Here is a 24,384-nt window from a genome sequence, read left to right as displayed (position 1 = left end):
AGAGAGAGAGAGGGAAGCAGGCTCTCCTGAGCAGAGAGCCCGATGCGGGACTCGATCCCAGGACCCTGAGATCATGACCTGAGCTGAAGGCAGCGGCTTAACCCACTGAGCCACCCAGGCGCCCGGGTAGACCCTTTAAGTATAATATAGTGTCCCTCTTCATCCCTTAATACAGTCTTTGGCTTAAAATCTAATTTGTCTTAATAAAAGGACTGCTACACCAGCTTTCTTTTGATACCTTTAGCATGATAAATGGTTCTCCACTGCCTTACTTTCATTCTGCAGGTGTCATTGGGTCTAAAATAAGTTTCTTGTAGGCAGCATATAGATGAGTCTTTTTATTTATTTATTTATTTTTATTTATTTATTTTTTAAAAGATTTTATTTATTTATTTGACAGAGAGAGATCACAAGTAGGCAGAGAGGCAGGCAGAGAGAGAGGAGGAAGCAGGCTCCCTGCTAAGCAGAGAGCCCGATGCGGGACTCGATCCCAGGACCCTGAGATCATGACCTGAGCAGAAGGCAGCGGCTTAACCCACTGAGCCACCCAGGCGCCCCATGTCTTTTTATTTTTTAATTCATTCTGATACTCTGTGTCTTTTGATTGATTTAGTCCATTTACACTCAGAGTGGTTATTGAGAGATATGAATTTAGAGCCATTGTGTGACCTGTAACCTGTAGAGTTGGTGTTTCTGTTGATGGTATGTTTCCTTTCTAGTCTTTGTTGCTTTTGGTTTTTTTTCCATTCAGAGAGTCCCCCTTAAAATTTTTTGCAGGGCTGGGTTAGTGGTCACAGACTTCTTTAGTTTTTGGCTGTCTGGAAATCTCTCTCTCTTCCTATTCTGAATGACAGCCTTGCTGGGTAAAGAGTTCTTGGCTGCATATTTGTCTTGTTCAGCATGTTGAATATATCCTTCCACTCCTTTCTGGCCTTCCACAGCTTGCATCCTTATAATCATTGTTTTAAATTCTGGTTCAGACATCTTACTTATATTTATGTTGATTAAATCCCTGGCTGTGAGTTCTACCTCGTGTTCTTCCTTTTGGGGTTACTGTCATTTATTCCAGAAAAAAAATGAAGAAAGAGAAAAAGAAGAAAAACACAAAGCAAATAAACCAAAAACCAAAACAAACAAACAAAAAAAAGAGAAAACAGAAAAAAACAAAAAAAGCAAAAGAAAATAACTAGCTCCTCGGTCTGTTTTGTTTTGCTTGTTAAAAGAATCTAGAATCCAGAAGAAAAAAATAAAATGAAATCAAAGTGTGCAAATATATACACACAGAAATGCACACACACCCATATGGAGTATACAAATAATAATAATAAAAGGACTTGGAAAATACGAAAAAATAAAGAACAGAAGTAAAAAGGAAGCTCGATTCTATTTCTGTTAGAGCTGAAGCTTTGCAGCACTCTCTGATCAATAACTTGGTGAGACCTGGCTGTTTGTTCTAGTCCTCTGGGGGAGGCACCTGCTGCGCTGATACTCAGGCCATCTTGTTTCAGTGGAAATGCCTCTCCAGGATGCTGGGTGGGCAGGGCTGGGTGTACCAGGCTCCAGCCTCCACTGTGTGTCCTGTTTTGCTCCCTGAAGGCTTTTGGCACTGATAGGCCAGATGAAGATGGTTGCACCCTGCTGTCTAGCCTGGGAGCTAAAATTTCATGCTCTTCAGTGAACTTTTACAGAAGAGGAATCAATTGACCTATTCGTGACCCCGGTTTCCATCTGAACCCCGCACTCACCCTGCCCATGTTCAAGCCTTTTTATCTTTGGCATGAGACTGAGTTTCAAAAGTCTGAATTTAAAAAAAAAAAAAAAAAAAATCCAAATTTTAGGGACTCCTGTGCTGTGAACCTGTGCTGTTCCTGGGCAGGTTGGGTTTGAGGGGAGATGTAAAAATTATGAAAGGTTGGATTTGAAAGGTTTTTCTATTATAGCACTAATCTGAAGGATACATTTGTTTTGGTTTTGTACTTCCTTCATATTTAAAACTTGTGCTTTGTTCCTTTGCTTTCCAATTTGTGTATTACTAGAAGGTAAGAGGCAAGAAAGGAGGACTCTTTTGGTTATTTAACTTGTAAACTTTTATCTCCCTAGCACCTAGAATAGTCTGGCCCATCACTGGTGTTGGGATTCTAGGGAGCTCACTTAATAACATCATTTTTCCAGATTGCAGCTCTGGTGAATGGGTATAGATATCAGTCATTTCATTGGCGGATTTGTTGGAGAATGTGGTTTTGGTATGGAGAAAACAAATGTTGTATTCAGAACTAAGCAGCTATGTCCAAGTAATGCAGAAAGGGTTGGGAAATCTTAATGTTTAGCAGTGCTCTAAAAATATTAAGTAGTGTGTGTCCCTTTTTTCTCTTTGGCACAGTCTCCGTGCCACTAGTTAAATTATTGCTGATTCATCTGTGTATTATGCTTACACATCTTCTCTAAGTCCATCTCGTGAGAGTTGAGGAAGAGTTCACTTGGTTATAAGATTAAGGGTCACAGTTGGTTTCCCTAAAGATTTTGTAGGCCTTCTTCATGATCACATTTTGTTCACTGAATATCATCTCATATCTCACTTGAGTTTTTACAATGATCCTCAAATGATTCATGTTTGAATTATAGACTCTTTGGGGCACTTTTATTTTTTATTGCTTTATATGTGATTTTCCAAACTGCATTTCCACAAATTCACAAATTCTTTTTTGTATGCTTTAATACTTTTTTGTTGAATTTATGAAGTTATTTTTTGTCCTATCATTTCCTTTGTAGTCTTTACCAGTAACATAGATTTCATAGGTCGTGGGTGGGCTTGTCTTTCACAGCGTTGAATGATTTTTACTTAATCCTTTCCTCTTGCTCATTTTAAGGCAATATTAATGAGTGGTTTTGCAGCAGTGTCTCTTTTTCTTTTTTGTACCTCTCAGTGTGGTCTCTTTTAAATGGTTTTTGTTTTATTTTTGGAAGTTTGGGAGCTTTGCCAAGTCATTTTTCCTTCTTCCTTGTAATCTCTTTCATCCTTATAATTCTGCTTTGAAGTCCTATTTTTATTTATTTATTTGACATGGAGAGAGAGAGAGAGAGAGCGCGCGCATGCGTGTGCAGCAGGCAGAGGAGGAAGGAAAAGGAGACTCCCTACTGAGTAGGGAGCCTGACTCGGGGCTTGATTCCAGGATTCTGGGATCGTGACCTAGCTGAAGGCAGATGTTTAATGGACTGAGCCACCCAGGCTCTCCTATTTTTAAGGTTTTTAATAATTTGTTGTTTATCCATTACTAAAATTATTGGATAATTCTTAAGTGTTTTGCGCCAAGGCAAAGGATTCTTTGAGTATTAATATTCATTTATTTTCTCACTCCTTCCTCTCCCCCCCCCTTTTTTTTAAAGATTTTATTTATTTACTTGACACAGAGAGAGAGACACAGTAGGCAGAGAGATGGGGGGGCGGGAACAGGCTCCCCACCGAGCAGAGAGCCTGATGGGGGGCTCGATCCCAGGACCCCGGGATCATGACCTGAGCCGAAGGCAGAGGCTTTAACCCACCGAGCCACCCAGGTGCCCCTTCCTCTTCCTTTTTAATAGTTAACTGTGTTATTTTTTTCATGCCATTTTCATTGAGTTGGACTTTCCTTAAACCCTATGAATTCATGATTGTAGTTTGCAGAGAAATACGTGTCAGGACCTCTTCCTGGCTCAAAATGAGGACTGTTTAACACAGGACATTTCAAAAGTTTGTGAGATTTAGCTGGCATTTTCGATAATCTAAGAAATATCAGCTACCGAGAAGCTGCTTTTTTATTTACGGTTTTCATCCACTCATGACCTTTGATGTGTACCACTTGGAAACATGGACAAAACACAGTGATACCTAGGTAAAGCTTTCCTTCCCACTCATAGGACTTTCCTGTTTTATGTGTATAGGGATTCCCTACATATCCCTGTATTTTCTTTGAAGAAAAATTCTAAATGTAAAACATAATTTTACATTTCAATCTAAATTTGCCTTGAAGGCAAAACCTAACATAATCCCCTAACCAATGTGATATTAGCTTCCCTAGATTTTCCCTCTGTCCCCTTGGATTCTCCTATATGTTCTGGATAACTCAGTTGGTAAACCATATTTTATAGAGTATATTTTAGGCATTGTTGAGTGTCCTGGATGTTGGTACCTTTCCCCAGTTACCAGATCTTCACATTAATATATGGTTTCTCTTTCAGATCTGAATCAAAGCTCTGTCTTCTCCACTGGGTGACTCAGAGGAAAATTAGAGGATCCGGTGCCCAGAATCCTGCTTTCACCTCTCCAGACATTTAAACCATTCTCCAGTTCCTCAGGCCCTTCAGCTCACCCAAGAAGTCAAAAGATTCAATTTCCTCATCACAGTACATGCATACAGCCGGCAGAGAGCAAAGTTTGCTTATCACTTTGGCACTGCTTAGCTCTGTGATGCTGAAGACATTCTCATTTCTGTGCATTACAGAAGAGATTCAGATTTCCAGGTATGGACCAGTGTCCAGGGGAGGGATGTTCTCACTGCTCCAAAGGGCAAGTACCTCAAAGCTCAGGGAAAAGGTGGGTGTCGGAGGGGTATGGAGCCATAGGGCCCAGTCCAAGTGCCCTAAAAGGGAAAATACTGGTACAGGAGCTGAGGGCACAGTTCGAACAGGGTATCCACCCGTCTTCTGGCCTTGTAGCCGTGGAGAAGGACAGCAAGGGGCCGGGTGTGAGACTGTGGGTGCTCTCATCAGCTTTGGAGATGAATGTCGGTTTTCTTTCTCTGCAGAGTTTGTAAGCTTTGGAAGATGCTAGTTGAGCATTCCGCACTATGGAGACATGTACCTGACACCTTACAGGGTATGTATGTATGGACTTGTATTTGGGAAAATGCTTGAGGGTATCTGCTTTATAGGGATGGCAGTTCTTACACAGAACCCATGCTGGCCTTCTCAGAGGGTATATATATGGTGGCTCGTGTGAGCTTTGATACTGTTCAAGAGCCCTGAACATTAATCATTCCACTCTCTGATTCAAGTTGAAGTCAGTAGATTTTAGTCCTTTGAGCTTGATAATGTTTAGTTATTGCAGGTAAGGCTTCTCTCCTGGTGATACATGGGATCAGGGTTCTTGTCACTGAGTGTGGGATGCTACTCCCAGTGTGGGAGCTGAGGCATAAATCTGAAATCATTCCAGCTTTGATTAAAGGAAGTTGGGAAGAGGTGCCCCTACCTGACTAAACTATAGTTGCAAGTTGCACACTTTGAGGGAACTCCCAGTCACCAAAACTCCCCCAATTCCTGACAAATCTGGAGCTGCACAACTCTAAAACTTCAAAGTCATGGATCTTTGAGGAAAATGACCACTCTTCACTCCTCTTCCAATACAACTGTGGCTTGGAAGCTGTTCCTGCCTTCAATGACAGGTAGGTGGTGACCTTGTCCAGGCTGAAGGCTCTGTATTTCCTGAACTGGTGGACATTTCCTTAAAGATAAGGGGCTTATGATGGACCTATGATGTGAAGTTGATAGATTCCGGAACCTAAAACTGGTGAACTCCTTCTCAGCAGATGAATTCCTACAGTCAGTAGTCCAGTATCTTCAGAAGCTTTGGAAACTCAGTATGAGAGTGAATGGTCTCACAACCCAAGTATCGTCTCAACTAGAAAGGATGGATTCACTGCAGCCATTTGAGCCAAGTACTCCAATGTTGAAGATTTCCCCTCTACCCCTCACATCTTCTCTGTTTGCCTAAGATGCCCAGACCCCAAACCCTCAAGTTCCTGGAAATCCATACCCCATGTCAGGAGAGAGGATGCCAAGGCTCTTCTGCAGAAAGTTCTGCTCCACTCTCTGGTCCCCTTTAATCCAGTCCAAACTCATCTACTGAAGGGTGGGCGTGAAGCCACGAAATGACTCAGTCCCACTTCTCACCACCCTTACTTACACACCCTGCATCCTTCTGTATCCTTTCCCTTCCTGCCAAATCGTTTATCCTCTGGAGTTGCTACTTTTCAGAGGCATTTGAAACCATGAGAAGACATAACTCATAACCTGTGGCCAGGGAACAGATTTTTGAACCAGATAAATATGAGCCAGTTAATGATAAGCTCTCTGGGTTTTGTCAGGTCACATGAATCCTATCCAGACTGGTTTCCTGAGAGGAAAGGTGAAGATGGTAAAGGGTCTTCTGAGTAAATGGCGAGACCACAAGTGAATACCTGTCACCTAGTATGTGGTCCATGTTGATGGTGTATCGGGGCAGATGGCTTCTTCGCCTGTGAGTCATCCACAGACTTCGTACAGAGCGGGGCTGGAAGATGTGAGCGTTTAAGAGAACCTTTAGGCTTATAGTCTGGGAATGGACACCTCTGCTGGAATGGGAGTTCTGGGCTAGGGACCACAGTGCTAACTTTTGCAGAAATGTGAAATCCTTTTTAAAGAAATGTGTTTGTTTTAGAAATCATAAAGCATGTTATTTTTAAGGTAATGTTCTCAATTTTAAGTCAGATATACAAGATTCCGTATGATGGAGGAAATTAGCTTTCTCTCAAGATAATGCTAATGGAGGCAAGAGTCCACATTCTGTGGTTCTGTTGGAAAGGGAAACACACAGGTCAGTGGCTTCTGGCAGTCTGCAGTAGTGAACGGACTCTGAAACAGACAAAGTCTTGATTTATATCATTTGCTGATTTCCTTGTATACTGACAAAACTCAAGCTAACAAGGATGTACGATCCAGTTTACAAAACCCCTGAATATTTTATAAGCAACTCTTGGGAACCAGTGCTTGCCAAGTCAAGCATAACTACCAGAGGGACTGAAGGAACATGTTAAAAAATTAGTAACTCTCCTTTGTTGTTCCAGTATTGGTAGAACTGAGAAAGAACTGGGATGTTCTGTCTTACCTTTTAAGGAAGCCAATTAGGGTAACTCCTCCTGCCTCTGCCTCAGTGACTTCTTGAGTGGAACCCACTTATAGTTGGGAGGAATAGAGTCTAGAAACAGGAGCCTACTGCCTTCTGAAACCAGCTGTCACAGCTGTTCCATTTGCTTGAGAAGGGATGAACCATAAGGGTCTTCTCTTCTCTGCTGCCCAAAGTAGATCTCTGTGATGGTGAATGAAGTTCCAGGATTCTGCACAATCAGGACCTGGGGGAAAATCCTGGTTGTGGATGACTTTCTTGCTGCAGTATTAGCATCATGCCTCTTTAGTTAGGTGGGTCTAGCATTGATTCATTCTTGATGGAATTCTGGGATGCTGCCACGGCAGATCTCACAGTTGAAGTGGCCCAGCCTCTTCAACCCTTACACGTTTCTCTAAATTATTTTCCCCCTCGGTCACTACGTATGGCTCATGTAGGCTTCTTTGGACGTATTCTATGTTCCACAGCTTAATGACTGGAAATTTCCCTGACGCATAATGAAGGTGCTTGAGAACGGGTGGACGGTAGTCCAAATCAGACTTTATTTTAAGTAAAAGTGACCACTATGGTCAGTTTAAATTCAGCAAAGGAGAAGTTACTGGATGGCTGATCTGAGGAGGAATGATGCAGCTATTTCTTTTCTTAATTACAAGTTATTTGTCTGAACAATAGGAAGAAAATATCCTAAACCCGGACAGTACCATCACCTAGCTCAAACAAAGAAAAGGTGGACTCTAGTCCCATGCCAGTATACATTCCAGACTCCAGGACTGTGAAAAGGAGGAACTGTCAGAGGGAAATGTAATACAAGTCCCAAATACGAAAAGAGCTTACTTGGACACCTGAGCACCTCACAGCCTTTTCCAGTGCCGGCTTGGAAGCAGTGGCCTGGAAGTGAGGAACTGAATGGACAGTTGACATTTCTTGGATAGTTGGCTTCTCTCTGCCTCCTTTTACTGCATCTAGGAAGTAAGAATAAATGAAGCCCTCACTCATTTCAGTCTAAAGCTGCTGATTCTGTGGGACTCCCCCAGGAAGACATTCACCACCCCTTTTTACTGTGACGTGCAGGACACGTGCTTTACGGAACGTGTGCCACAGTTCTTCATTATAACGGAAGTCATAACACGTTACTGTTTTGTGAGGCTGACGGGGCACATTTAGAGTTCACAGAATTTTACCTGGTGTCCATTAAACCTCCAGTTAAGATTTATTGATAAGTTTCCCGAGGCATCGAATAAAGGTCAGTTGCTAGAATTTTATTTAGTAAAGTATATATAGATTGATGAGAAATACAATAATTGATATAGCAATCCGACAGATCCAAGTGACTTGAATTACCTGGAATATGGGCAGTTGCTCTTGATCTTCTTAATACAATAGATCTTCTGGAACTGTGAAGGCATTACTGTAGCAGTAATACTGGCACAGTAACATTTATTTATTGAATTTAAGATAACAGCAAAAACAGAATTTGCATCTACCTAATTTGATCAAGGAAATTTGCTTTTCATATAAATAACAGCCGTGGGGTGCCTGGGTGGCTCAGTCAGTTAAGCATCTGCTTTCAGCTCAGGTTATGATCCCAGGGTCCTGGGATTGAGTTCTGCATTGGGCTTCCTGCTCAGTGCTGGGCCTGCTTCTCCCTCTACTGCTGCCAGTCCATCTGCTTGTGCTCTGTCAAATAAAATCTTAAAAAAAAAAAGCCACAAAAGAACGTATAACATACTAATTTGTGTGTTGTTGCTTTTTAAAAAAGATTTTATTTATTATTTGACAGAGACACAGCAAGAGAGGGAACACAAGCAGGGGGAGTGGGAGAGGGAGAAGCAGGCTTCCTGCCGAGCAGGGAGCCCGGTATGGGGCTTGACTGAGCCACCCAGGTGCCCCCTAATTTGTGTTTTTAAAAACAGTTTTACTAAAACCAGATTTAAAAGTTATACTTGTATTGAGCTCTCTCTAGAGAATGTTCCAACATTTATATTTACTTGTCTGTAGAGAATGCTTTCTGGATGATAAGTTGTCACTGTGTAATAGTAAATCCTTACTTAAATATTTCTGAATCTAAAAAAAAACAAAGCCCAAGAATTTCCATGGTAAAACATTCAGGAGAATTTGCTCATGTTGATCCAGCATTCCCTCCCAGGTGGCACTGCGTCATCATACGTACAAAGCAGAGAATATGGGGATAGATTCTCCAGTTACACTGTAGCATGAAGGGGACCGTCTGCGCATGTGGGCCGCAGAGAATTCATCCGCCTGTGAGGTCGCAAGATGCCTCCACGTCTCCCCACAACTTTCTGAGGATCACTTGATTGACAGCAGCTCTAAGACTGCTCTGTAGATCCTAGGAAGACCTCTGACCTTAAGTCCATTCAGGTATTTCCTGTACTTAAGTCAGTTTACAAACCAAACCCAATTCCATTGAATTGGACGAGGGAAAAAAACAAAACAAAAAAAAACCCTCACAAATTCTCAAAAGAGGACTTGTCACTAGCTCAGAAGCAGGCTAGTCTACTAGATGGCAAGACCCTGGATCCTGAGCCTGCACTCTGGAGGCCTTCATTGTACTGTTGTAGAACAGAAAGTTGTAGTATAGAAAGTAGTTGCATCACTTTGTGTTTCAGTTAGAAGATTAAAATTCGCTTCTGGTAGAAGGCTGAGCAAGAATAGTGCCACCAGAGCACTAAGGTCTGGCCCTAGATTGGATGGATCTAAAACAGAGAGGGCTTTGTTTCGATGGTAAATTATCTTACACTGCTTTTTTACATTCATCGAATCTCTGTGTCCCACACAGTTTAAAGAGACTCTGGTACAGTGCTGAGCCTGAGACAGATGTTATCCCTGCTCCCCTCAGCTCACACGGCCCAGAGGAGGAGACAGTCAAGCTAGCTGTTGGAGTGTCCTACGTGCCCTGCTAGGAAAACGGGGAGGTTTGGCACCAACATTAGACTAAATGTTCAGGGAAGAGGATCATAGCCTTCAAAGGAGGTATGATATGTAAGCAGCTTCTTACAGAGTAAGGAAGTTAAGATTGCCACCTTGGGGGTGGGAGAGCCGCTCTAGTTAAGGGCTGTTTGCAGGTGAGACGGTGAGCTGCACGTGGTGAGGGGCACGCGGCCCATGAATGAGCAAGCCCATAAGGCAGAGAGGATTTCCGTGCAACAAGGATGAGTGAGTGACTCTGAGGAGGTGAATCTGGCCATGTCAGATTAGGGACCTGAGCCCATATTAAGAATTTCTCTGGCTGATTAGCCGCTTCCTCACACTTTTCAGGGTTCCACTGCACACTCCACAGCACCATCCCTGGTTTACTTGCCAAAATGCGGACTCCTCATGTCCATCCTGTTAGATTGAAAGGAGGGACTGCTAGGCCCTCTTCCGCATGGCCACATTCTCCAGGCGATTCTCCCCCTGTGAGGACTGTGATTGGTGTGAGTCAGGGGTCCCATAAGTCCATGTTAGGCTGTTGTCATCCTCACTGTTGCACTCTGGCTACTTTGTTTAATTGTGCCCAAAAGATTGTACCATGGAATTGTCAGCACTTTTAGTATAGAATGTAAGGTAAATTTTGTTTTGTTTTTATACTGTTTCCTGTGTGTAAACAGTTCACTGTTACTTACTGGTTTATATTTCTTTTTTTTTTTTTTTTTAAGATTTTATTTATTTATTTGACAGAGAGATCACAAGTAGGCAGAGGCAGGCAGAGAGAGAGAGAGGAAAGCAGGCTCTCATCGGGAGAGCCCAAAGCGGGGCTTGATCCCAGAACCCTGATCATGACCTGAGCCAAAGACCCAACCCACTGAGCCACCAAGGCGCCCCATGGCTTATATTTCTACAGAAGATCCATCTATCCAATATCCAAAAGACGATGAAAGACAAACATACATGTAAGACAACAGATGTAAAAACGTGAGCTGTGCAGAGCAGTTCATGGATGTTGCCTAAACTCTCTGAGCCCTTGGACTTAGCTGCAGTTTGCCTGTATTGTCTCAGACATAATTACAGCAGTGACTCATGTGCAAACTATACTCATTAACCCATTTTCGCCTCTCAGCAGTCCTATGAAGGATTCAGGGCCATCTCTTAATCTGTACATCACCCAGTACATAGGGGAGCCTGGCTGGGGCTCTCGCAGGCTGAGACTAGAGCCTTGGCCCTCTGGAGCATATGGCCTCAGGAGAACCTGGTTCGACATTCTTTTGGCCTCACTGCATCAGCATTTGATGATGGTGGCAGTGATAATGATGACAAGGATCCAGGGACAACTTTTTCTAAGTCAAATGCTTATATTTAAAATGTATACTGGATGATTTCAAAAACAACTTGTTCTTTTGTATCTCTAGATCTCAGTATATGTTAAGATACATCCTAATTCTTTGAAACTTTTCAAAAACAAAGGACATCCCATTTATAGAAAAAACAGTAATGAAGCTATATAATTTATTCTAGGAAGCCCTAATATTTTGAAGCTTAGGGTATTACAGTTCTTAGGCATGGGTAAGAGAAATCTGATGGAGACCTATGCTGAATTCTTTTTCTATTTCTTGGTAGTAAAATGTCACACTCTGGATACCTGCATGTATTTTAAGTTTAAGTATTTCTGTTATTTGGAGTCACCATAGTGCTCACAGTCTGCGAGTTGTCCCGATTATAAGACCTCTTAAAAATAAAGAGCAGGAGGGGCGCCTGGGTGGCTCAGTGGGTTTAAGCCTCTGCCTTGGGCTCAGGTCATGATCTCAGGGATTGAGATCCTGGGATCGAGCCCCGCATCAGGCTCTCTGCTCAGCGAGGACCCTGCTTCCTCCTCTCTCTCTCAAATAAATAAGCAGATAAATAGACAGACAGCCAGAGAGCAGGAGGGGTACCTGGATGGCTCACTCAGTTAAGCAACTGACTCTTGGTTTCAGCTCAGGTTATGAGATCAAGCCATGCCTTTGGCTCTGTGCATAGCATGGGATCCCCTTGGGACTCTCTCCCTTTGCCCCTGCCCCCTGCTCATGCATGCTCTGTCTCGAAAATAAATAAAATCTAAATAAATAAATAAAGAGCAGGATAGAGCTCTTGGCTTTAGTTTTGTTCCATTGTTTCCCAAAACTACCAAAGCTCACCAAATGGTGAGGCCTCTGGGAAAAGAGATGAAGGTTGCTTTTGAGATCTTTAGAAGGATGAAGAATTAAAGGATATAATCTGTTGATGAAACAGACAGCTAGATCAATGAAACACAGTAGGGAGCCAATAAGTATACCCACACAAATACCGTAAACTGATACTTGACAAAGGGGCAAAAATAATACAATGAAAGTATTTTCAACAATGAGGGAGCAGGTAACAACTGGAAATCAATACACAAAACAAAACTGAATCTCCACACAGACCTTAATTCTCTTAAAATTTTAACTCAAAACACATAACAGATCTAAATTATCAAACCACTTGAAGAAAACACAGGAAAAAATCAAGGTGACCTTAAGTTTGGCAATGACTTTTTAACTATTAACATCAAAGGCAAGATCCATGGAAGAAGTAACTGATAAGTGAACTGGATTAAAAATCAAAGACTTCTGCTTTGTGAAAAAATGCTGTCAAAAAAGTGAGAAGACAAGCCACAAGCTGAGAGAAAATATTTGCAAAACACACAACTGATAAAAGACTTACTCATAATATATAAAATATTTAAAAAATCAACAAGAAAATTATCAACTCCATTAAAAAATGGGCAAAAGATCTGAACCTTACCAAAGAAGATTATAGATAGAAAACAAGCCCTGAAATATGCTCAATGTCATATGTCGTCAATGAAATGCACAAAACAAAACAAAAAGCACCACTATGTGCCATTAGAATGGGGAAAATGGAAAATACTGAGACCACCAAATGCTGGTATAGATGCAGAGCACCAGGAGCTCTAATTCATTACTGGTAGGAATGCAAACTGGTGCAGCCACTTTGGAAGATAGTTGGGAAGCTTTTTATAAAATTAAACTTATTACCACATGATCCAGCAGTCATGATTCTTTCTCACTGTTTATCTGAATGAGTTGGAATACGTATGTCCACACAAAAACTTCCACATGAATGCAGCTTTATTCATAATCGCCAAAACGTGGAAGCAACCCAAATGTCCTTCAGTGGGTGATGAATAAATAAACATGGTATATCTAAATGCTAGAATATTATTCAGTGGTAAAAAAAAAAAAAATGAGCTATCAAGCCAGTGAAAACACATGGAGGAGCCTTAAATGCCTGTTACTAAGTAAAAGAAGCCAGTCTGTAAAGTACATACTGTGTGATCCCAACTATGACATTCTAGAAAAGTGAAAAAGACGATAAAACATTCAGTGGTGGCCAGGGGTTGAGGGGGTGGGCAGGGATGACTAGGCAGAGCACAGGATTTTTAGAGCAGTGAAAATACTCTGACGATATTGTAAAGGTGCATGTATGTCATTATACATTTCAAACCACCAGAAGATAGAGCACCAAGGGTGAACAGTACTGTAAACAAGGACTTGGGGTGATAATGATGTAACTGGGTAGGTTCATCAGTTCTAACAAATGTTCCAGTCTGGAGTGGGATACGGGTAGTGGGAAGGCTGTTCTTTTGGGGGGATAGGAGGTGTATAGGAACTGTCTGTATTTTCTGCTCAGTTTGTGATGAACCTGAAACAACTCTAAAAAAATATCATTAGACAGAAAGGGTATCATCTGTTTTCCTTAATTGCATCTATAGGATTTACCTAATTAGAAAAGATTTTGTTAGAAAGGCTTGGCTCGATTAGGTTTATATTGACTGGCATACAGACTGACCAGGGTGTATCCTTTGATTTATGTCACTGATGAGGTTATCAACTGCTTATAAACATAGATCATCATCAAAAGGGTGATTTATGTAGAGAAAGAAACTCTGAGGTCCTTTGTGTGGTAGCTACACATCAAGGAGTTGGCTTCATTCGCTTTTTCATCTGTTTGGATTTGGGTAAGTACTAGATAGAATTTTTATGAGGAAAGACAGACTCCTGTATTTCAGGGAGGAATTTATAATCAGGAAGTGATGGTTTATCTGACTGCAGGCACTCTGGGGCAGGTTTCTTATCCTGGACATGGAATTTCTCTCTTTTATCATTCAGATGTAGTGGTCACAGGGAAACTTGCCTAGTTCTACCATTCATAGGTAGATTTTTCTGCATTTAGGTCTTAGAGGACAGCATAAATAAAAATAAATCTATAACAAATTCCATGCGTGACCTGGAAAAATAGTAGTTCTATTTAAGTCAAGGCAGAGGACAGGGGAAACACTTACTTTGGTTGGAATTTAATGAAAATATCTGTGTAATGGAGATTTAAACTGAAATTGGAGTGGAAAGAGTATGGGGTAGGAAGTTTGGATGGGAATGGAAACAATGATAGTAGTGCCTGGGCTAGAAAGAGAACTGGTGTGTTTGTTGGTTTGGTAAAGGCATTTAAAATGTCCGTACTCAGATGCAGCCAGCCACTAAGATTCAGACAAAGGAATAATTCCTATATTTGGTGGGATAGACTTATTGTCCTGAGAAGTACTTCATTTTCGGCGTAACTATGCAAGCAGAGATTGTTATGCCCCAATAATGGGTCCATGATTAAAGGAGTGAGACTGATATAAAGTGAAAGTCAAGCAAAGCTTTATTTCGCCAAGCATCAAGAATCAGACGAACGTTCAAGGATGCACCTCTTAAAGAGAGGGCAACACTTCTGTTTCACAGACTAGTTTTTAAGGGCAAAGGCCATGGGGTTGGGCCTGGCCACACGCACAGGTGGCCAATGAGATTGTAACACACACAGGAAACAGTGATGCCAGGCAACCAACTGAATTGTAATTTACCCTAGTAGACATTTGAACTAGCCTATCACACCTGGGTTAGGATTGGCGCCAAAAAGGCTCCCAAAGGGCAGGGGCCCATACCCCTTGGTAGCTAGGGAGACAGTATGCAACCTCCCACTGATCCGAGGTCTCCACCTGGCCTGACCCACCCTTGTATCTGGGCTTCATTACCTGGAGCTGGTTTCCTGGAGCTGGTTTCCGGGACTTGTTTTTAAGTAAATCCCCTGGGGGAAGGGGAGCAGGGACAGTTTCAACTTTAATGAAAGCCTTTTGCTAAATAGGTCCTTACAGAGATGGTCTCTAAGAAATGGGAATCCAGATAAGAAATTGGTCACTTTCGGTTTAGAGACAACAGTAGAAAAAACGGGAACAACTGAAGCAACGTGTGAGCCTGCCAGGACATGGTATAAAAGAACAGGCACTCACGTTAAGTCTTGAGACAGTCCAGTAGGGCTGAGGAATTTTTCACAGAGGACGCGGGAGGACTGATTATAGAGGGGAAGAAGTTCTGAAAGTGAGGTCAAGGTTTAACTCCTCGCTGTTTCCAGGTAAAGATTTATTGGAGAGACAGAGACAATCAGTGATGTTAATACGTATTTATAAAATAACCAGTGGTGGCCTTTTAAGTTAAAGGGAGAGGAGGATGTGAGCAAAGGACATATCCACTGCTTGGATATGAGAATAAGGAAATCTGAAAAGTTCCATGTTTACCTACAGATGGAGATAAAAATCAGTATGTGGCATGAGTCTAGGATCTCTAAGCTTTGCAATCAGAGAGGAGTTAAGTAACTCTGGATGCTGTGGGCTCATTAATAACTCAATACTTTTTGATGTTTTTACTCAGTTTGATTCTGAAAGGAGGACAGAAGCGCAGCAACTGGAGAGAGAGAACAGGTTCAGAGGAAATTTTTGCTTTAAGTTATGAGAGATAATGAACTTCAATGATGGGATTGATTGTGGAGAGATGGACAGGGTTTTGGGAAAGGAAATTTATAAACAGGAATACAGTTCTCAACAAAACAGGAGAAAAAGGAATTCATTTGGAGACATTGGACCTAGAGTTAGCACGACTTCTATTTAATGGGAAAGAAGAGTCAGCAGTGGATATGAATGTAGCAATATTTGTAGATATTAGGATGAAAAACTGAGTTAGTGTGTCACCGTAGATAATTCATCTCTCTTATAGACTGAATTTTGTGTTCCCAAAAGTCAAATGTTGAAGTCCTGACCCTCAGTGTGTTTTTGGAGATTGGGCCTTAAAACTGTCAGTTAAGGTACAATGAGGGCATTAGGGTCGGCCCTAATCTGGTTTGACTAGTGTCTTTGCAAGAAGAGGGAATTATGTCACAGACAGAAGATGGCTGGCTGTGAGCGAAGTTGGCTGAGGGTGCGGGGGTTAGAAGAAACCAATCCTGGTGACACCAGAATTGTGAGAAAATAATTTCCTATAGTTTAAGCCCTTCAGTGAGTGCTACTCTGTTACAGCAACTTTGGCAAGCGAGCACAGTATGTGTAGTAGGGAATAATCTCCCCTTTCGAAAGGTGAGAATGTGTGGCATCAGTAGGCATGGGGAAGATCTGAAATATTTATGGGAGCATGGAAGAATGACTTAGACTTGGCAGAAAAATTTGAAAACCCCTAGGAGAAGTAGTTCTGTTTTTAGGCAGGGATCAACTTCTTAGCCATGTGTGTCAGATACAGTCACAGGAAAGGCAAGTACTTGGAATCCCCTGCTGTCGAGATCTTGAAGGGGAAGTGTGGTTAATAGTGGTTAATAGTGCAGGGAACATAGAAAGTGCTGGTTCTGGTAGGTGCCTGTTGAAATGAGTCAGTGTGGATTAAAGTGGGCAGGAAAAATGAAGAGGGGGAAAGCCTGATGTTTGAGAAGTGGCCAGTCCACAGAGGTTCCCATGTACAGAGAACCGAGTGTGGGGTGTAATTTCTGTGAAAAAGTAAGGAGAAAAAATTGTAATGATGGTAGGGCTACTGATTTAGGTCAGAAGTGATGCCATATTCCAGGTAAAACCTAGGTGTGGTGTGTAATCCTTAAGGAATTTTTCATAGGAGACAGAGCAAAATTAAAATATGAGTAGGTCATTTCCTAGCTATATAACTTTGTTACATTTTTGAAGTTTTTTGAACCTCTTCTGTTCATGTCATTTGTTAAACTGGTAAATAGAATCAGGTTTATTGTGAGAATTAAATAAACGAATACATATAAATATCGAAGTGGGGTCACATTTGATACAAATTTCTTTTTTTTTTTTCTTTTTCTGGACCTCAGGTACAAATGGGTGAGTTAATCCTACTTTGTTTATGACACATTATCATAACTTTCCTGTGAAGTACATCTAAGTATTGGTGTCTTAGGGGAGAGTTGACAGTTTATACATGCTTTCTCACTGTGTGTCTCACACATTTGTGTGTGTATATATGTAAATGTGTGTACATATACATACGTGTGTGTGTAATAATGAAATGCGGGCATAGTACAGCTACTGAAGATTAACACAGAACAGGATTTCAAGGACTTCAGTTACCACTTTATTAAAATAATCAGAGCAACTAGATTTTCTCCTGAACCATAGGCTTTCGGTATTATCTGGATGACCTTGAAATAAAGGATTTGGATAGTAAGTGACAGGAACATCATGACTCATCTATTTCTCCGTTCTGGTGCAGGACATTTTTAAGGACTAGACTTGCAGAATGAGTGCCACTGATCCCTCCAAATGGAAGAAGTCCTTGAATTGATGAACCCTATCATAAAATAGACTTTATAGGTTTTTTTGGCATCCAAGTCCATGGGCAGCAGATCTAAAAGTTAGAGCTGAGGGACAGCAGGAAGGGAGGATGGCTCCAGAAGGCTCCTGGGGATGCTGGGGAACCACTGCTTGGATATGAGAATAAGGAAATCTGAGAAGTTCCATGTTTATCTACAGATGGAGATAAAAATCAATATGTGGCATGAGTCTAGGATCTCTAAGCTTTGCAATCAGAGAGGAGTTATATAACTCTGGATGCTGTGGGCTCATTAATAACTCAATACTTTTTGATGTTTTTACTCATAAAATCTCTGTAATTATATTTTTGTATGTTTTTTATTAGCACCTGTAGTCCTAGTCTTTTTTTTTTTTTTTTTTGTCTTACTTTTGAACATGGGAGAGGAAGCAAGTCCTCTTCATTTCTGGTAGGCTGCACTGCATGTTTGTTGGTTAAGCTGGGGGTCACACCCAGGTAAGGTTTGGAGCTTCATGACAGGTGAGACTGGAAATTGGGCATAGGACTGCGATCTCATGGCTTCTTTCTCCATCCTCAGCTTTGCCTGCTTAGTGCTTGGACTGTCTGAGAGTGAAAACCCAGAGAAAGACACCTGGCAACTGAGTTACTGACAATGCAGCCACTGGTGAGTAGGGAAGCCTCTTTCTGCTGAAATAACACCCTACGGCCATCAGATGGGCGAATTTTATTGGCTTAAACGTTCACTTGCAGTTGGGAAATCCTCAGGGATCTGAGCTTCAGTGAAATTTCCCTGGGACTCTAGGATGGTTATAATGATTCAGAAACTCAATAACTAGTAACATAGTATCACACTAGTTTATCCCAGCCTCCATTAAGCCTGTGCATTTACTGAAAAGAAGAAAAGTTTGCTTTCTCTAACCCAGTCCATATCCTTATTGGGAAATAATCCACCCATTGGTCATAGTGTTGGCTCTAAGGATCCTTTCCTAAAGGGTTGGGGTTGAAGAGATGAGCAAGGGGGAGACACCGTGGTCCGATCGGGAGGTGCTTCCCCCGAGTCCAGTGTTTCAGGTGCTGGGTGAGGCCTGTGGACTGCTGAAGGGAGCACAAGAGAAGTTGAGGCCACAAAGGGCATGAGGAATCATTCCTATTTTTCCAATTTTAAAGTTTAAAGAGTTTAAATTTTAAAGTTTAAAGAGAATATATTTGCACTTTTGGAAACTTCTTAAAAAGATAACTAAATTTTCATTATCATTCTTGCCCCTGTTCATATATTTTACCTTTTTGTAATTAACCTTTTTCATGTTTGATAACTGTACTTAGTGTATAGGGAGTATTGTGGCTGTATATTCAGGAGAAGGGCATATAGTAGAGTAAAATTTAAGATCTTGCAGAAACTTTGTTAAAAACCACATAAAGCAAAACCTTTCAAGACGCTTCTGTTCTCCTTTAGCAGAGGGACAAGACAGAGGAGACTGGTGTTGAAGGTCCAGAGAAAATTAGGAGTCCTCATAACACAGGAACGGTCAGGCCAGCACTGCCCTTCAGTACAGCTGTCTCAGAGGTTCCTGGCTTGTGCTGCTGAACCTCCTGTGGTGACCTTACACCTTATTATGAACACCTGAGCCTGCAGAGTTGAGCAAGACTACACTGTGTATACCAAGTTCTCCATGAAACGTGTTCATTTCTGAAGAATGCTAGAGATGGTTTCAAGGTTCTCGGATATTTTAATGACTAATGGCTTGTATTTAATACATGTTTACTTAGGAAAAACTTCATACATTAGTTCATTGGGTCTTTCAGTACTCCTAACAGGACATTAAAGGTTCATCTGTGGGAATTAGGTCATGATTTAAAAGTGGCAAGTCGGGCGCCTGGGTGGCTCAGTGGGTTAAACTCTCTGCCTTTGGCTCGGGTCATGATCTCAGGGTTCTGGGATCAAGTCCCGTGTCGGGCTCTAGTCCCGTGTCGGGCTCTCTGCTCAGCAGGGAGCCTGCTTCTCCTTCTCTCTCTGCCTACTTGTGATCTCTGTCTGTCAAATAAATAAATAAAATCTTAAAAAAAAAAAATAAATAAAAGTGGCAAGTCATGGTTATTGTTTGCCTTATACTGAGTCTGTAAAGTTACTTGAAGTTAATCAGAAAGTGAGTTTTAGATATGAATTTTCAGGTGCCAATTTTGTAATCATGTCTGATATAATTACCAGTTTTTGTTTTAGACTTCATGTGTTTATTTTAATAAGTAGGCTGTACACCCAACCTGGGACCTGAGCTCATGACCCAGAGATCAAGAGTTGCGGGCTCTACTGAGTGATCCAGCCAGGTGCCCCCATAATTACCAGTTGCTTAAATAAAATAAAATAAAATAAAATAAATCCAGGCTATGTAATATTACACTTCATGTGATACTCCTTTACAGTCAAGTTTTATTAGTTCAGACTATATCTCTGTAATGTATCTGAAAGGCAGATGCCAGTTCTGCACCGAGAACGAACGACAGGAGCCCTAGACTTAGTTTGAGCTCTCTGCACAGCCCGCTCCTCCACCCTCTTCCTCAGTGCTGTCAGCGCAACCCTCCTGCTCTGGACGCCGGTAGGGAATGCTCTGTCTAAAACAGAATATCCGTGATGTTTTAGGAATCAGTGACATTTGAAGATGTAGCTATAGACTTCACCAAGGAAGAGTGGGCCCTGCTGGACATATCCCAGCGAAAGCTGTTCAGGGATGTCATGCTGGAAAATATACGTCATCTCGTTTCCCTAGGTGAGTCTGCCAATGCATACCCTTAGATAGATGGGTGGGTGGGAAGGTAGTTGGTCATTCAGCAAGAACTGGAACAGCTTCTGCATATCCGCATACCCACTCCACTCTCTACCCTGAATCTTTCATAGACCTTACTTGAAAGAAAGTTCTTTATATTTTACTACAGTTATTTTACACACAGTTAGTGTGTCACACCACCAGAATATACTTTTGACCACAGTTTAATGTCTTTGTTACTACTCAGTCTCTAACAACCAGAGCAGAAATGGGAATTCAATATTTCTGAATGCATAAACAATTTAAACATTTTCTAAATATTCTCCCATAGTCATTATTTCAAGGGTTGAAACTAGACCAATGACAAAAATAGAACTTTGATTTCTCTTGTTGAGCTTATTTGGTGTCTGTTTAAAAGTAATATTGAACCCACTGTGGAGACATGTAATTTCTCCATTTCTGAAAAGACTGAGGATTCTGCATTCTGTCTTTAAATTTGGGCATGGACACCACCATCCAGAAGGACTTCACCATTTTTGACACATATTTGGATTTGTGTTTTTCTATCCAAGTTCTTGTGTTCTCCTTATTCTTCTTCAGTTGCCTGTCCTGGACTCAATGATGATTAGCCTTGGGGAAGGAGAGGACTTTTAGTAGTACAGAATAAAAAATCCACGTACCTTTTTTCAATGAACAGGATATCAGCATTGCAAATCAGATTTGATTTTCCAGTTGGAGCAAGGACAAGAGCTGCGGAGTGAAGGAACCGGATTTCTCCAAGGCCAGAGCCCAGGTGAGCTGCAGGGACCTGTGCTTCAGTATGAGGAGGTGCCCACTCACTGTATGTTATTGGAAATACCAACTGAAGATTTTGTCAAGTGAGTGAGTTTCTAAAATGTGGAGAACAACACTGGGGCAAAATTTTTCCAATGTTGTCCTTATTCCTTGCATTTGTCGATCACAATTCATATTTCCTCTTGCCAGTGTTTCTTTTGGCTTTGGGGAAAGCATATTCATATACTTAAATGAAGTTAAACTTTCACACAGTAACTCCTACCCTAATATTCCCCTTTGAAGGTTTCTCTTCTCTTTCCCTACCCAATCTGCCGTCATTAGAATTTTTTCATAATTCAATCCTGAAAATCTTTGTGAATTAGTATTCCTAGAGTATTCCTTCATTTGACATATTTGCCCCATCAAAGTGCCAGTTTTTGAAACATACTCACATGGGTCTTGGTGCTTTTCAACATTTTCATTACCCTACTGCCATTCTATTTGTTTTGTTTTCAATTATTTCAGGCAGGGGAAATGCCTTTAAAGAACAAGAAATTATAGCCACACAACGTATCAACAGGAAGGACACATCTGCAATCATGCCAGTGGTAAGTTTCCTGAGTAGTAACCCTGGTCATCCAAATGAAAGACCTAAAAATAGGATGTTAATAATTGAGCACAATAACCTAATTCATACTAAGTTGGGATTAAACTTTTTTTTTTTTTTGAGCAAAAAGTTTTGGCTAGTTTGAATTTAGTGAAGAAATTAATCTGAGCCCCCAAACCATAAACACTGATGATATACCCAGTCTTTGAAACATAATCTATAAGCTCTATAGTTGGGATGCTACAAAAGAAAAAATCTTTACGTAGACAGGGGAATAACAAACACATTGTGTGTATGCAAGAAACACTGGCAAGATTTTAACTGGAGACTATCACTGAGTGGTTAATTTAGGATTTCTGTGTAGAAAAGTGAATGTATGGATATGTAGGCCAACTTTAACAACCTTTTATCTCTTTCCCAAAAGCAGGAATCTCTTACTGCAGAGGATCCCTTTGAATATAAAGATTTGGAAGAAGATTTCACTCATGGCTTCATGTTGAGTCAACATTTGTTAACTCACACAGAAAAGACACCTTGTATCAGTAAACAGTGTCCAAAATCCCTTAGTGACCAGTCATACCTTAATCAACATAAGCAAATTCACACCAGAGGTAAATCATGCGAGTGCCATCTGTGTGGAAAAGCCTTCAGTAATTGCTCAAGCCTTAGGAGACATGAGATGACTCACACTGGAGAGAAACCATATGAATGCCATATCTGTGGGAATGCCTTTATTCAAAGCTCAGACCTTAGAAAACACAATCTAACTCATACTGGAGAGAAACCGTATGAATGTCATCTATGTGGGAAAGCCTTCAGTCAGTCCTCCAACCTCAGACAGCATGAGAGAACACACACTGGAGAGCAGCCATATGAGTGTCACCTGTGTGGGAAAGCCTTCAGTAAATGTTCTGCCCTCAGACGACATGAAAGAACTCACACTGGAGAAAAACCGTATGAATGTCATCTTTGTGGGAAATCCTTCAGTCAGTGTTCTGCTCTTAGACGACACGAGGGAACCCACAATGGAGAGAAAATTATAAATGCCTTCAGTAAATATTCTGACCTTAGATAACATCATATTATAAATGTAGTGAACGTGGGTGAGACTTCAACCATAGCGTTAACATTTAAACACACCTCTAAGGGACTTGCCCATTGAAGAAACTAATCAACGTAGAAGATTCCTCAGTCATGCTTCCTCATGTGACATACACCAGCTTAAATGGAAGAAATCCCCGGGTGTGACAACTGTGCAGCAAAACCATGAAGGATGAAAGAGGACTCACTCTGTCTCAACCTGAAACACACTATGGGTCTGCACACTGGGCACTGGGGATGGCGCGCAGCCAGGTACCAGGTGTGGCGCCCACAAGAAAACTCAGTGAAGTCTGAATAAACACTAACACAAGATGTAAGAGGATGAATGCTCTTGAGAAATAACAAATCATTCATATTGCAGTGAGAAAGGAGAGACCCTTTGTTCATAGAAAGGCATTTGGGGCACGTGTGAAGATTCAGACTGTATACAGCACTCAGTGTCAGTGATCACTTATTTCTCAGCCAACATTAAGCTTCTTACCTGAGGAGATGGCAGTCAGGAAACCACAGTGGCGGGAACTTCAGGCAGATTTCGTAGCAGGAAACTAAGTCTAGGGAAAAACCTCTAAAATTAGAGCCTTTAACATACAATGTAACCAGTAATTCAGGATTTTGAGAAAAATAACTATTCATGGGGAAAATGTGGCATATAAATACAAAAAGGTAAAGTTGATCTAAGCATATCAAATACAGAATTTTCTAAAAGGTAAAACTTTTTCAATACATTATTTCCTGTAAATACTTAATTAATAAACTCTGTTGCTGAAAAATCTGTTGTTGAGGTTCTGGTTTTCTCTATGCAGCTGTGAACACATGGGTTTGAGCCTACACTCCTTGGTATGTAGATTAGAGACTCAACAAGACAGTGTCCTTTTCCTCTAACAGAGATCAGCTCCACTGTTCCAACTTCCCACCATCAGCTAGCATCACCCCAACTGACAGCTCACTCATTTTGCTATGAGCCTGGAGGTAGAATCACACCTTTTAGTAGAACCACAAGCACAGTATCCCAGATACTAGTGTAAACCATGAGGCTGCTCCAGCCCTCCTATGCCCCGGGGAAACTCGGTCTTTCCAGACCAAGAACATTCCTTAGAGTTTTTCCATGAAGCTTCTTTGAGGGCAGGAGTTCATCCAATGACCACATCTTAGATCTTACTCAAGTGAGTTCTGAATTATGTGCCTTCCTGTTCCCCGAACAGAGCCACTGCTATGTACCCCCACAACAGTCCTGCAAAGAAAACTCCAGAATGATAAAACCCCCTATCAGACATCACATTAAGCCCTTATAATTAACTTAATCTATTCTTCTCCAAACAAAATAAAAATTCTCACAAAGGCAGTCTCCCTGGCTTTGGTCCCAGGGCTTGGAAATGGATTCCCCTTCTACAAACCCCAATACTGGACCTAAATCACAGAGGGAGTTGTTCTTTAGCGACAACCCAGCTGATCTGTTCTCTTCCCAAGCTGACACAGTCCATAATCTTACCCTGAGACCAATTAAATGAGCACATCTCTGGATAGAACTGATACATCATTTAAAAAAATATATCCACAAGTGATTCTGCTGTGTAGCCAGGGTGAGTCAAGTCATAGGTGAGGACAACAAACAGTCAATATCCAGCA

At 41.3% G+C, this 24,384-nt stretch overlaps 1 protein-coding gene across 1 annotated transcript in view; it reads left to right on the top strand.

Moving 5' to 3' along the window:
* LOC132006373 (zinc finger protein 705A-like) overlaps nucleotides 1–23,522 on the top strand; it is a 31,138-nt gene extending 7,616 nt beyond the window's left edge. Inside the window, exons 2-8 of the mRNA XM_059384137.1 lie at nucleotides 4,216–4,497; nucleotides 4,782–4,852; nucleotides 18,095–18,181; nucleotides 20,153–20,279; nucleotides 20,974–21,069; nucleotides 21,576–21,658; nucleotides 22,082–23,522. Coding sequence (XP_059240120.1) covers nucleotides 18,170–18,181; nucleotides 20,153–20,279; nucleotides 20,974–21,069; nucleotides 21,576–21,658; nucleotides 22,082–22,732 — 969 coding nt within the window. The 5' untranslated portion in view covers nucleotides 4,216–4,497; nucleotides 4,782–4,852; nucleotides 18,095–18,169 and the 3' untranslated portion in view covers nucleotides 22,733–23,522. The remainder of the gene's footprint in view (nucleotides 1–4,215; nucleotides 4,498–4,781; nucleotides 4,853–18,094; nucleotides 18,182–20,152; nucleotides 20,280–20,973; nucleotides 21,070–21,575; nucleotides 21,659–22,081) is intronic.
* The last annotated feature ends 862 nt before the right edge of the window (nucleotides 23,523–24,384 follow it).

This window comes from Mustela nigripes, chromosome 18 (genome assembly GCF_022355385.1).
Source record: "Mustela nigripes isolate SB6536 chromosome 18, MUSNIG.SB6536, whole genome shotgun sequence".
Lineage (NCBI taxonomy): Eukaryota > Metazoa > Chordata > Mammalia > Carnivora > Mustelidae > Mustela > Mustela nigripes.
This window is presented reverse-complemented; position numbering and strand designations above follow the sequence as displayed.